At 45.2% G+C, this 14,702-nt stretch overlaps 1 protein-coding gene across 13 annotated transcripts in view; it reads right to left on the reverse strand.

Moving 5' to 3' along the window:
• LOC142049382 (polycomb group RING finger protein 3-like) overlaps positions 1 to 14,702 on the reverse strand; it is a 131,789-nt gene that overhangs the window by 10,064 nt on the left and 107,023 nt on the right. For 10 of the 13 annotated variants that reach the window (XM_075077052.1, XM_075077058.1, XM_075077049.1 and 7 more), the window contains one exon: positions 11,618 to 11,698. The exons of the other annotated variants lie outside the window; for them this stretch is intronic. In XM_075077052.1, the coding sequence (XP_074933153.1) occupies positions 11,618 to 11,698 (81 nt within the window). The remainder of the gene's footprint in view (positions 1 to 11,617; positions 11,699 to 14,702) is intronic. 13 annotated transcript variants of the gene reach the window in all.

A 14,702-nucleotide genomic window follows, 5' to 3' on the forward strand; every position in this document is an offset into this window, starting at 1 on the left:
AGTCAGCAGTGTGCTCTGGCAGTGATGAAGCCTAACAGGATATTGGGGTGTATCAACAGAAGCACAGCCAGTAAACTGAACAAACTCAATGGAACAATGTCCAAGTGGAAAGCAGTGATAAGTGGTGTCCCTCAAGGATCCTGTCATGGTTTCAGCTGGGATAGAGTTAATTTTCTTCACTCTAGCTGGTATAGTGCTGTGCTTTGAAATTAGCAGGGGAAAAAAAAATCCTGTTGAGATAACACACAGATGTTTAGGCTGTTGCTGGGTAGCGCTTATACTAGTCAAGGACATGTCCAGCCTCCCATGCTCTGCTGGGTGCACAAGAAGCTGGGAGGGGAGGGGGCACAGCTAAGAGAGCGGATTCAAAATGACCAAAGGGATATTCCATATCATGTAACGTCATGCCCAGTATGCTACCTGGGAGGGGCTGGCCGGGGGAGGGAGGGAGCAATCGCGGCTCGGGGACGGGCAGCGTCGGTTGGCGGGTGGTGAGCGGCTGTATCGTTCGTGTTTCTGCATTTTTTTTTCCTGTTTTCCCTTTCCTTCCTTTTCCCTTTTATTATATTAACATTATTGTCATTATTATCATAATCATTTATCATCATCATTTTATTGTAATCATTAAACTGTGCTTATCTCAACCCACAAGTTCTTTCGCTCGTCCGATTCTCTTCCCCATCCCACAGGGGTGGGGGGGGATGTGAGCGAGCAGCTGCGTGGTGTTCAGTTGCCAACTGAGGCTGAACCACGACAGATCCATACTGGGACCAATACTATTTAATATCTTCATCAACAACATAGACAGTAGGATTGAGCGCACCCTCAGCAAGTTTGCAGACGCCAAGCTGAGTGGTGCAGTTGATATGCTAGAGGGAAGGACTGCCATCCAGAGGAACTTTGACAGGCTTGAGCAGTGGGCCCCTGTGAACCTCATGAAGTTCAACAAGGCCAAGTGCAGGGTCCCATGCCTGGGCTGGGGCAATCCCCAATACCAGTACATACTGGGGGATGAATGGATTGAGAGCAGCCCTGTGGAGGAGGACTCAGGGATATACTGGTGGATGAAAAATTGGACGGGAGCCAACAATGTGTGCTTGAAGCCCAGAAAGCTAATCATATCCTGGGCTGCATCAAAAGAAATGTGGACAGCAGGTCAAGGGCGGTCATTCTCCCCCTCTGCTCTCATGAGACCCCACCTGGAGTACTGCTGAGTAGAGGGGAGGGATCATGTCTTTCCAGCCGATAGCAATGCTATATATACATTTCTGCCAAGCTGCTTTCCAGCTGGGTGGCCCCAAGCATATATTGGTGCATGGGGTTGTTCTTCCCCAGGTGCAGGACTTTGCCCTTCCCCTTGTTGAACTTCATGAGGCTCTTCATGAACTTCATGAAGATAGTGTGTAAAAGTCTCCCAAGAACCAATAAGCTCCTGAAACTAGCAGTCCTGTTGAACCCACAAGACCTGATAAACGCAGAACACCAAGGGTCTGCTTAAGGCCAAGGCCATGAGCAAACACTGGCACTAATAATGGGTTGCACAACTCAGACCACATCCAAGAAAGTGGCGGCTGCTATATGTAGATGAAAACTATAGGATTATATATGCCCCTGAATAGACAAGGGACTACTGAAGGACTTTATGAACACCTACCTGAAAGCTACTAGCATGTCAGTATGACCCTCTACTTCTTAGTAGACAGATGGGGTTGGCTTCCCTACTGTTGCTCCAGTCCAACAATTACAAGCACATGTGCACAAGTGAATTATGTTAATTATTCACACAGTACAATCACTTATCTAGTGGATGGAGTTAGTTTTCTTCATAGCAGCTCTTAAGGTGCTATGCTTTGGATTTGTGACCAAAACAGTGTTGATAACACGCCCGTGCTTTAGTTATTGCTGAACAGTACTAGCTGTTCATCATCGAGGCTGCCTGTCTCTCACACTGCCCCATTGGCAGGTAGGCTGGAGGTACACAAGAAATTGGGAGGGGATTCAATAAAAGCTGTGGGAAATAAGGAGGAAGGAGGGAATGTTTGGACCATTATGCATGAGGGAGCCCTGCTTTCCTGGAAATGGCTAAACAGCTGCCTGCTGATGGGAAGTAGCAAATGAATTCCTTGTTTTGCTCTGCTTGCATACACAGCTTTGCTTTACCCATTAAACTGTCTTTATCTCAACCCAAAATTTTTATGAGAATTAGTTGCCCAAATGCACCCCTGCTATTCACAACTGCCCATGCAGTAAAATGCAGGGGAATCTACCTGGAATCAATGGGTAGAGATAACACAGTGTGTTATGAAGTATTAGGGACTAGTTCAGGAGAAAAGGGAAAAATTTCTTATCTAGATCAAGAGAAACCAGGGACTTAAAGTAATGGTGAAGATGGACAATAGAGAGGAGGTTGCAGAGAAATAAGGATAAGAGAAATAGGTGCAGGAAACGGTGACAATAAGGTTAGTAAATCAGAAGAAATGGACCAAATCTGTGTAAGGCTGTGGAAAGTGTTAAAGGATTCAGGAGAATATATGGCAAAATGGATTAGGAAGAAAACATGGGATAAGCTAAAAAGAGTGATACAAAGGCTGAAAAGAAGAGCAGTAGAAGCAGTATACCTCAGTACTCAAGCTCCACTGCCCTACCCTCATTGATGAAAACCAACAATAGGGAAGTCTGCTTTGGGCCCAGGACTACCCATACAAATGGATGCTTGTGTGCCAAATACATTGGGAACCTGGGGGGGGATGGACACGACCCCCAGTATTTTGTATGAAGTAGAGAAAAAAAAATGGTGTTTTCCTAGACACAGGAGCATGAATCAGTTTGTCTAAAACTTTTCTTAAATAATCTATTCAACAAGAAAATATGAAGGCAGCCTCTTTCAACAGGAAGGAAGGAAAAGGCCCTAAATATTATATTATGAATCTAATAATAGGGCAGTGAGCTGCTGATATCAAGTATGAGGTTGTAAATAATAGCAAAGAACCTCTTATTTTAGGAATTGACTGGATAATGGAACATGGAATCTTAATTTTTATAGTGATATTTTGTAGAAATATAAAGGAATATAGGAAGCAGGGAAAGGCTGGTATAAAGATTCAAGAGAACAAGTACAAACTTTAAGTGAAATAAATAAAGAATTCTGGCAGCAACAGGTCCCAGGAGTATGGCAGAAAAAATCCTACAGTGTGGAAAAAAGAAATGACCAAGTTGAAACAGCGGGACCCTCAGTTCATCCCATTATACAATATCCATATCTTAAAAAGCTAGGGCAGCTCTGGGAGAAATCATTAAGGAGTATTTAGAACAAGGTGTTTTGTGGGAAATTATAAACCCACATATGTCAGGGAGCAGTGAGGGCCATCTCCACCCTAAGGGATGAGGAGCCAAATGCGATAACAAGGCCAACAGGGCAGGGGCCTTGCTGGCCAGAGCCCTAACAGTACCTGAGCAAGGTGAGCAGGGTAGACCCAGGGATGGTAAACAGGTTCAACTAAGAGTCCAGATCATCAGGCAAGTTCATGGTGATGAGGCAAGTCCAAGATAAAGCCAGGAAGATAATCTGCAGATTAGTGTCAGGATCAGGTCTGATGAGAGTAACCAGGGTCAGACAGAGATCGCCAAGTAGGTCCACAGTGACGAGGTAAGGCCATGGTCAGACTAGAAAATCAGTCTGCAGGTCAGGGTCCAGATCAGTGGGGTCTATGGCCAAGCACAACTGTGACTGAGCTGGAGTCTAGTACTACTATGACATAGCTCAAGCAGGGACTGAAGGCCCAGGTCTGAGCTGAACTGGGGCTCCTGGGCAGAGGGTGTGGAGGCCCCAAGTAAGGCTGGGCAGGGCCATTAAGACCTATTAGTGCCCTCAGGGGCTGTGCTGGTTTTGGCTGCGAAAGGGTTAATTCTGTTCACTGTAGTGCCTGTAATAGTCAGGGACCTTCCCAGCTTCCCATGCTCTCCCACATGGGCAAGAGGCCGGGAGGGGCGGGGCCACAGCCAAGACAGCTGACCCCGACTGGCCAATGGGATGTTCATTCCATACCATGTGACGCCATGACCAGTATATTAACGGTGGCAGTTGGTGCGCAGGGGTTGTTGGGGCTCGGGGACTGGCGGTGTCGGGTCAGCCGGTGGTGAGCGGCTGCATCACGTGCGGTTTGTTTTGGTGGTTCATTCCCCTTTCCCCCCACCCCGGGTTTCGCGCCTCTCATTGTTTTCCTTTCCATTGCATTTTTGTTGTTTTTGTTTTATTTTAATTATTAAACTGTTCTTATCTCAACCTGTGAGCTTTACCCTTACGATTCTCTCCACCGTCCCACCGGTGGGGGAGTGAGCGAGTGGCTGTGTGGGGCTGAGTTGCCAGCTAAACCACAACATGGGCCTAACAATAAAATTCTCCATTATGGCCTGTTAAAAAGGCTGATAAAAATCCTGGAGAATGATGGTAGGCTACTGTCAGATGAAGTGTAAGAAGGAAATGCATAGGCAGTGGAACGAGGGACACATATCCTGGGAAGAATGTAGGGATGCTGCTCAGATACATAGGGATTGGATGAGGAATGCGAAGGTACAGCTGGAGCTGAATTTGGGTAGGGATGCAAAGAATGAGAAGGGCTTTTACAGATAAGTTGGCCAGAAAAGGAAGATAAAAGAAAATGTATCCCCACCAGTAAATATGACAGGAGAACTGGTGACAACCAACATGTTGAAGGCTGAGGTACTCAACATTTTTTTTGCCTCGGTTTTCAATGGTAACCTCTCTTCCCACATGTCTCAAGTCCCTGAATCTAAAAGTAGGGACTGGGGAAAAGAAGTCCCTCCCATCATCGAAGATCAGATTCGAGACCACCTGAGGTATCTGAACATACACTGGTCCATGGGACCCAACAAGATGCATGCCAGGGTCCTGAGGGAATTGGCTGATGTAGTTGCCAAGCCACTCAATGATATCTGAAAACTCATGTCAGTCAGGCAAAGTTCCCAGTGACTGGAAAAAGGGCCTGACTAAACTAGTGGCCCTCTATGATGGAGTGACTATCAGTTGGCAAGGCAAGAGCTATGGACATCATCTACCTGGACTTCTGTAATGCCTTTGATACCATCCCCCACAACATTCTTGCCTCTAAATTGGAGAGATATGGGTTTGATGGATGGACTGTTAGTTGGATAAGGAACTGGCTGGATGGCCGCATCCAAAGAGTTACAGTTGACAGCTCAATGTCCAAGTGGAAAGCAGTGACAAGCGGTGTCACATTTTTGTTGTGGTGCCATGAGACCCCACCTGGAGTACTGCATCCAGCTCTGGGGTCCCCAGTACAAGGAAGACATGGACCTGTTAAAGTGGGTCCAGAGGAGGGCCACAAAAATGGTCAGAGGGCTGGAACACCTCTCTTAATAAGAAAGGCTGAGAGAGTTGGGGTTGTTCAGCCTGGAAAAGAGATGGCTCCAGGGAGACCTTATTGCAGCCTTTCAATACTTCAAGGGGGCTTCTGAGAAAGATGGAGAAGGACTTTTTACCAGGGCCTGTAGTGACAGGACAAGGGGCGACTGTTCTAAACTGAAAGAGGGTAGGTTTTGACTGGACATAAGGAAGAAATTATTTATGATGAGGGTGGTGAGACACTGGAACAGGTTGCCCAGAGCAGCTGTGGATACCCCATCATTGGAAGTGTTCAGTCAGGCTGGATGGGGCTTTGAGCAACCTGATCTAGTGAAAGATGTCCCTGCCCATGGCAGGGGAGTTGGACTAGATTATCTTTAAAGTTCCCTTCCAACATTCCATTTTATGATTCTATGATTCTATATTGGGGCCAATACTGTTTAACATCATCCTTAATGACTTGAGCAATGGGGCAGAGTGCACCCTCAGCAAGTTTGCAGATGATACAAAACCAGGTGGAGTGGTAGATACACTTGATGGTTTTGCTGTTGCTTTAGAAGGACTTTGACAAACTACAGAAATGGGCTGACAGGAACCTCATAAAGTTAAGCAAAGGAAAATGCCAAATCCTGCACCTGGGGAGGAATAACCCCAGGCACCAGTACAGGCTGGGGGCTGACTGACTAGAAAGCAGCTTTGCAGAAAACGACCTGGGAGGCTGTCCTGGTTTTAGCTGGGATAGAGTTAAATTACTTCGTAGTAGCTAGTATGGGGCTATGTTTTGGATTTGTGCTCGAAACAGTGTTGATAATGTGGAGGTGTTTTAGTTGTTGCTAAGTAGTGCTTACACTAGTCAAGGACTTTTCCGTCTTCCCATGCTCTGCCAGGTGCACAAGAAGCTGGGAGGGGACACAGCTGGGACAGCTGAACCCCAACTGACCAAAGGGCTATTCCATACCATATGATATCATGCTCGGTATATAAAGCTGGGGGAAGAAGGAAGGTGGGGACGTTTGGAGTGATGGCGTTTGTCTTCCCAAGTAACCTTTACATGTGATGGAGCCCTGCTTTCCTGGGGATGTCTGAACACCTGCCTGCCGATGGGAAGTGGTGAATGAATTCCTTGGTTTGTTTTGCTTCCGTGCGCAGCTTTTGCTTTCCCTATTAAACTGTCTTTATCTCAACCCAGGAGTCTCCTCAGTTTTACCCTTCCAATTCTCTCACCCATCCCACTGGATTGGGGGGGGGTGAGCGAGCGGCTGCGTGGTGCTTGGTTGCTGACTGGGGCTAAACCACAACACAGTCCTGTTGGACATCAAGTTGAACATGAGCCAGCAATGCACCCTTGCAGCAAACAAGGCAAACAGTATCCTGAGCTGAATTAGGAAAAGTGTTGCCAGCAGGTTGAGGGAGGTTGTTATTGACTTCTGCTCAGCACTGGTGAGAGACCACATCTGGAGTCCTGTGTCCCCAGCACAAGAAGGACATGGACATACTGGAGGGAGTCCAGTAAAGGGTTCATTAAGGTATTGGGAGTGTCTGGCATTTGAGAAGAGGCTGCGAGAGCTGGAATTGTTTCACCTGGAGAATAGAAGGCTTACATCTTATCAATGTGTAAAAATAGCTGATGGGGGGCAGTAAATAAGATGGAGCCAGACTCTTTTGACTGGTATCCAGAGAAGGGATCAATTGGCAGAAATTGAAATACAATAAATTAAATTTAAATGTAAAAAACCCCATCTTTAATGTAAGGGTGACTCTGCACTGGATCAGGTTGCCTAGAGAGGTTGTGGAGTCTCCATCTGTGAAGATATTCAAAACTCGACTGGACATGGTCCTTGGCAACCTTGTCTAGCTGACCCTGTTTTGAGCAGGGGAGTTGGACTAGACTACCTCTGGAGTTCTTCTCCAACCTCAACTATTCCTTCATTGCATGGATTTGCCAAGAACAGGGCAGGCAAATATGGGTGACACTGTTGTGGGCGTTTGCTACAGGCCACCTGATCAGGAAGAGGAAGTCGATGAGGCCTTCTACAGACAACTGGAAGTAGCCTCACAATCGCAGGCCCTGGTCCTCATGGGGGACTTCAACCGCCCTGATATTTGCTGGAAAAGCAACAGGGCGAGGCATGCACACTCCAGAAGGTTCCTGCAGACCATCAAGGATAACTTTTTGACACAGGTGGTGGAGGAGCCAACGAGGCGAGATGTGCTGCTGGACCTTATACTAACAAAGACAGTCTGGCTGAGGATGTGAGAGTTGAGGGTAGCCTTGGCTGCAGTGACCATGAGATGGTGGAGTTCAGGATCCTGCATGGTAGAAGCAGGGCAAAAAGTAGGATTACAACCTTGGACTTCAAGAGGGCCAACTTTGGCCTCTTCAAAGACCTGCTTGGAGGAATCCCATGGGCTAGGGCCCTAGAAGGTAGGGAGGTCCAAGAGAATTGGTCAGTATTGAAAGACCAGTTCCTCCGAGCACAAGATCAGTGCACCCCTATGAGGAAAAAGTCAAGCAAAGGAGCCAGGAGACCTGCGTGGATGACCAAAGAGCTTCTCAAGAAACTCAAATGTCTCCTTCCCTGGAAATATTCAAAACCCTCGTGGACATGGTCCTGTGCCCCAGCTCTAGGTGAACCTGCTCAAGCAGTGGGGCTGGACCAGATGATCTCCAGAGTTCTCTGCCAACCCCTACCATTCTGTGATTCTATGAATGCCTCCAAGAAGGGTTTCTGATCAGTCCTGATTAGGAGCCTTGAGCCATAGGAGGGTCCTTGTTGGACTCAGGGAGCAATAACCTGTGATTCATGGACTACCAAAGGAGAGGGATAGAAGTGATTTTGTAGCCCGGGAAACATGGCATTGCTGATGCTAACAAGGCCACAAATTCAATATAGGCCTCACGTGTCATATTTGGCTTGTTTGGAGCTTTATTTTTGTCTGTTTAACTGGAGTCGCCAGTCATTCTTACAATAAAGTTTTGTATGGCTGGCTAGCTAATCTGTGACCTAACCCATCTTTTTCTTGCTTAGCTTGGTCTGACTATTCAATGTAATAACAGCATTTTAAGACACTTGAATTAAGACTCCTTTTAGAGTTCTAACAGATTTAAGTGTTACAACTCAGGATTTGGGGCCGCCCTGGCTGGGGGATCACAGTTCATCTTTGGAAAAATGCTCTAAAGTTATAATAACCTTACAACCTTGGTAGTTTTACTTGTTTACAGGATAATACTCAAAGAAACAATTTGAATAGAAGCAGCCAGACCTAGTGACATAATTGTTGATTTCAGTATCACAGAATCATAGAATCGTTAAGGTTGGAAAAGAGCTCTAAGATCAAGTCCAACGATCAGCCCAACACCACCATACCTCCTAAACCATGTCCCGAAGTGCCATGTTTACACAATGTGTGAAGTAATTTCTTTTAAGCAAATGTGTAAATATAGAAGGAATTTGGGAGAGGTATCAAAGAAGAAAGGAAAGAGGGGGAAATGCAATACTAACAGTACTTAAAGGTTGAGAGAATTGTGGGTTACACACGTATATATCAAGGTGTGAAAGAGGATAATATATAATGGATAGTGAAATAGTATGGCTGAACCAGAATAGAAGTAACACCGAAGTGAGATACTTATCTATGCCAGGCATTGGAGGTTACTTATATCTAATAATCAGAACTTAATCACTAAACCCAGCATTTCTGTAAGAGCAAAAAAAAAGAAAGAGAATGGTAGAAGTCTATACATGAACACGATGACTGGTTATGTGAACAACTCCATGTAATTTCTCCTCTGCTATTTCTCCTTTTCCCCTCCCCCAACTGTTTATTTGCCTGTGTTCCAAGGATACAAAGTCCAGCTCTGATGCTACACAGCTGCATAACCTTGGGACACATATCTGAGACAATCACTAAGTTATAAAAGAACCTGCAAGAAGATAAGAAGGGCAAAAGCAGGGCGAGGCTAGCTGAGAACTTTGGGTCAGATCAAGCCACTAATATCAACAGTGAAAGCTAGATGAAACTGGTTTGATCATTTTTCAGTAGTGACCAGGAATGTCACTATTCATGTACTGGGGCTACATTGGGTGACAATTATATTAGGATACCTAACAAGATATTGTAAAATGTACATGTTTAATAGAATTGGGAAAGATCTACTGTAAATGCAATCTTCCTCATAATGAAAGAGAACATATTGGCTAACTAAACAATTATATGAGGAATGAGAAACATTTCATCATTGTCACATGCTATGGGGAAATATTAGGTAAAAAGTTTTAATGGATAAGGTTTAAGGAAATATTAGTATATCCCTTGAGACACCCTGTTGTATGGTTAATTGCATTTGAATGGATAGTTTTATTAATTGTGATAATCATAAAATAGTATAGAATCAAAATGCTTATGCTTATAATGATTATACAGCTAATGAAACATTCTGTGATTATGTAAACTGAATGAAAATTGACAATACCATAAGTTTAATTTAGGTATCAACAGGGAGAGAGCGGGCGGTGGACATTGTCTACCTGGACTTCTCCAAGGCCTTTGATACGGTCCCCCACAGTCTCCTCCTGGAGAAATTAATGCGTTATGGCCTAGACAAGTGGTCTGTGCAGCGGTTGGGGAATTGGCTGAGAGGCCGCACCCAAAGGGTGGTGGTAAATAGTTCCTTTTCCAAGTGGCTACCTGTCACAAGTGGAGTCCCCCAGGGATCGATATTGGGCCCAATGTTATTCAACATCTTTATAAGTGATCTGGATAACGGGATCAAGTGTAGCCTGATGAAGTTTGCAGATGACACCAAACTGAGTGGGGAAGTAGACACTCCAGAAGGGAGAGCTGCTCTGCTGGAAGATCTGGATAGGCTGGAAGAGTGGGCCAACAAGAACCTTATGAAGTTCAACAAGGACAAGTGTAAGGTCATGCACCTGGGAAAACATAATCCACGAGTGCAGCACAAACTGGGATCCACATGGCTGGAGAGCAGCTCTGTGGGAAGGGACCTGGGGGTCCTGGTGGACAGGAAGCTCAACATGAGCAAACAGTGTGCTGCTACAGCCAAGAAGGCCAACAGGATGCTGGGTTGCCTCAAAAAGGGCATCACCAGCAGAGATAAAGAAGTCATCATCCCACTCTACTCAGCGCTTGTCAGGCCACACCTGGAGTACTGTGTACAGTTCTGGTCCCCGCTATACAGAAAGGATGTAGACAGGCTGGAAGGGGTCCAGAGAAGGGCCACCAAGATGATCAAAGGACTGGGAAGCCTGCCATACGAGGATAGGCTGGGAGAACTGGGTTTGTTCAGCCTTGAGAAAAGGAGGCTTAGAGGGGATCTCATTACCATGTACCAGTACTTAAGGGGTAGCTACAAAGAAGATGGAGACTCCCTTTTTACAAGGAGTCACATGGAGTGGACAAGGGGGAATGGACACAAGTTGCTCTTGGGGAGATTCCAATTGGACACGAGAGGGAAATTTTTCACCCGTGAGAATGGTCAACCATTGGAATAATCTCCCCAGGGAAGTGGTTGACTCAGCCCCGTTGGACACTTTCAAGAGTTGTCTGGACAGGGTGCTGGGCCATCTTGTCTAGACTGTGCTCTTCCTAGAAAGGTTGGACTAGATGATCCCTGAGGTCCCTTCCAACCTGTGACTCTATTATGGGGGGGTTGGTGTTGTTTTGTTTAAAGAAACTAACATCAGTAACCCAGAGAACCACTCAACTGCTTTCCCCAGCCTTGTTTATGCCTACTAAATATTGCTACAAATCTCTTGAACTGAAGTGGGGAGCAAAATTAATTAATCCGCCTCCTTTCATGAGTATATTCAGCCTCTCTCTTCCAAAGTACAGAATATGAATATATTGACTACTTGTCTATTCTGCATTGTAACCAGTTTCACAGTCTACACAGAGTAATATTAGTTGTATCTGACTGACATGGCTGAGGAAAACATTCTTCTCAGTGGCTTCAGCCTACTCTATATATTTTAAATTACTATCAAATTGACATCTGCCATCAACTTCCCCTTTTCTGTAGTAGCACGTTTTAAATTAAGAAAAATATATATTTTTTAAAATAGTTTGTTAGACATATAAAAATACATATTTTAACCATTTTGAAGTTATTGCCATATAGGTCTGCATGATATATGCTTTATGAACTTTGTTCTTTAGTCAGCTCATGATTTACATGGAACATGAAAATTTTGATGAAAAGCAGTTGTGTCATACCTTAAATCTCCATCTAGTAACAACTACAAACTTGAGTGTGTGGTCCTTGCCAAGAATCTCTTCATTGCATAATATATCCAGCTGATGTAAAAAGAAGAAATAATTAATTCACTGAGACAAACAACATGGCTTTGAAACAATACACTTCAGAAAAGGCCCAATAAAAAGATCAAAGAAACAACTCAATTCTCATGTAAAGACAGCTTTGTCCTTTGACATGCTATGAAAATTGTTTACACAGTACCCAGCAAAAAACGTTCTACTTTGAAAATACACTTTAAAAAGGCTATCCTCTGCTTATACATCAGTGTTTAGGGCTTTTTTTTGCAGACACTTTATAGCTGTTTTTACTTTTCCATGTCAGCTTTGAAAGACCTTGATATTGGAAACAGCAAGGGTATGGACTCATAAGCAAATGTGAGATCATGTGACCAGCCATCAGCTGAATTGCAACAGATGATCATGCACATGATCTTAGCCTATTAGACTGCAAGGTGACATGTACTGAAAGGGTAAGTCACCATGAAAGTGACATATGCTAACGGTACTTTACCACAACCTGAGAAAGCAAAGAATGTGCATGCAGTCCAATAACATGGCTTAGCTGAAAGACAATAACTCAAACCAGGATTTGCCTATAGCATTCGGCCAAGTGTTCATATCCTTAGGGCCTTCCTCCTTAAAACACATTTTTTCACTGGACATACCAATACACTGTTTCCACAAAAATGCCATGTGCCCTTAAAGGGGGAGGGAGGACTCCTGAAACACAAGTACTGTTGAATGCACATTCTTACATTTCAATAAGAGCCAAATAGGTTGTAAAACCAGAGATTGCTGCAGTGGAATAGTGAGTTTAAACACAAAAGCAAAAGGTGTAATTAGTAAGAAAGCAATCCAGGTTTCTGAAAGGTGTTATGAATTTTAACGCAGATGCTAGATGGGCCAACCATAGGTGACATACAGCTGGATCTACTACTCACCAAAAAGGAAGAACTTTCTGGGGACATGATAATCAATGGCAGCCTTGGTTGTAGCAACCATGGAATAGTGAAGTTCAAGATCCTGAAGGGAGAGAGGGGATCAAGTAGCAGAGTACAGATCCCAGGCTTCAGTAGAGCAGAAATTTGCTTTTTCAGGAAGCTGGTAAGTGGGATCCCATGAGAGGCAGCTCTGAAGGGCAAAGGAGCTCAAGAGATGACAAGTCTTTAAGGACAACGTCCTCCAAGCACAAGAACAGTCCATGCCAATACTCAGAAAAATTAGTAGATGTAGCAGGGGACCATCTTGGCTAAACAGGGTGCTCATGAGAAAAAGGACATATACAGGAGGTGGAAGTGAAGACAGGCTACAGAAGAATATAGAAACATTGCCTGGGTATACAGGGATGGTTTGGGGAAAGCCAAAGCTCAGCTGGAGCTGAAACTGGCAAGGGACATCAAGGGCAACAAGAAGAACTTCTACTGCTACATTATCAATAAAAGAATAAGCAAGGAAAATGTGAGCCCACTGCTGCATGGGGTGGACAATTAAGTGACTGCAGATAAAGTTGAGGTACTCGGTGCCGCCTTTGCCTTGGTTTTCACCAACAAGGTCTCCCAGGCCTTTTTGTGCCTAGAGACAGGGCTCAGGGCGAAGACAAACAGCCAGTAGCAGAGGAGGATCGAGTTAGGGATCTATTGAGAAATCTCAGCCCATACTAGTCCATGAGACTAGATGGGATGCATCCAAGGGTGCCACGAGAAGTTCCTGATGTCATTGCAAGGCCACACTATCACCACTGAAAGATCACAGAGATCAGGGAAGGTAGCCAATGACTGGAGAAATGTTGTACCCATCTTCAAAAAGGGCAAGAAGGACTATCTAGGGAACTAGAGGCCAGTCAGCCTCACTTTGGTGATCCCAGGGAAAGTCATGAAGTGAGTCCTCTTGGAGGCCATTTCTGGGCACATAAAGGCAAAGGTAAATCCATGCTGGCTATTCTCAGTCACCAAGGGGAAAAAAAAAATCACGCTTGACCAACTTGATTGCCTTCTTTAATGAAATGACTAGATCATGATGGATGAGAAGAGAACGGTGGATGTTGTCAACCTTGACTTAAGCAATGCTTTCAGCACCATCTTGCACAGCATCTGTGCTGGTTTTGGCTGAGAAGGGGCTAATTCTCCTCACTGTGGGGGTCGGCTACCTTTCCAGCTTCCCGCGCTCTGCCACGTGGCGGGGGGGGGGGGCTGGGAGGGGCAGGGCCATGGTGGGGGCGGCTGACCCCGACTGGCCAATGGCAGGTACATTCCATACCATGTGACACCTTGACCAGTATATTGAGGGGGGGCAGTTCGCGGCTCGGGAGCGGCACGGCGTCGGGTCGGCGGTCGGTGAGCGGCTGCGTCGCGTGCGGTTTGTTCCGGCAGTTCGTTCCCCCTCTCCCCTCCCTTCCCCCCTCCCCCGGGGCTTTGCGCCTCTCGTTGTTCTCCTTTGCATTGCATTTCTGTTGTTGTTTCTTTTAATTTTAATTATTAAACTGTTCTTATCCCGACCCACGAGCGTTACCCTTCTGATTCTCTTCCCCATCTACTGGTGGGGGAGTGAGCGAGCGACTGTGTGGGGCTGAGCTGCCGGCTAAACCACGACAGTCTTTTTGGCGCCCAACGTGGGGCTCAAGGGTTGGAGATAATAACAGCTGCTGGTCACAGCACCATGTTGTCCTTTTTGCAGTTGGTGTTAAAGATTGGTGTCGGTTTGTTTAGTCTGCTGTGTTCTGCTGTGATTAGTAACGTTTTGCCTACAAGATTTGTTATACAAACACTGTTTTTCAACTTTATCTGGTATTTGGGGTTTTTGCTGAAACCATTACTGTACTTTGGATACCACCTTGTTGAGGCAATTAGCAATTATACCTCCTCCTCGGAGAGATTTTATATGGAGGAAATACAGAATGGTATCTTTGCAACTTTGTTCTATGATGTCTGTGCCTCTATTACAACAACATTGTTGTATCTTGAACATCCTTGGGTGGTTAAGCTGCACTTATTGTTAGTTTTTGGGCATGCTGTTTTGGTTTTGACTAAGCAACTTCAGAATATCA

The sequence above is a fragment of the Phalacrocorax aristotelis genome, chromosome W, assembly GCF_949628215.1.
Source record: "Phalacrocorax aristotelis chromosome W, bGulAri2.1, whole genome shotgun sequence".
Lineage (NCBI taxonomy): Eukaryota > Metazoa > Chordata > Aves > Suliformes > Phalacrocoracidae > Phalacrocorax > Phalacrocorax aristotelis.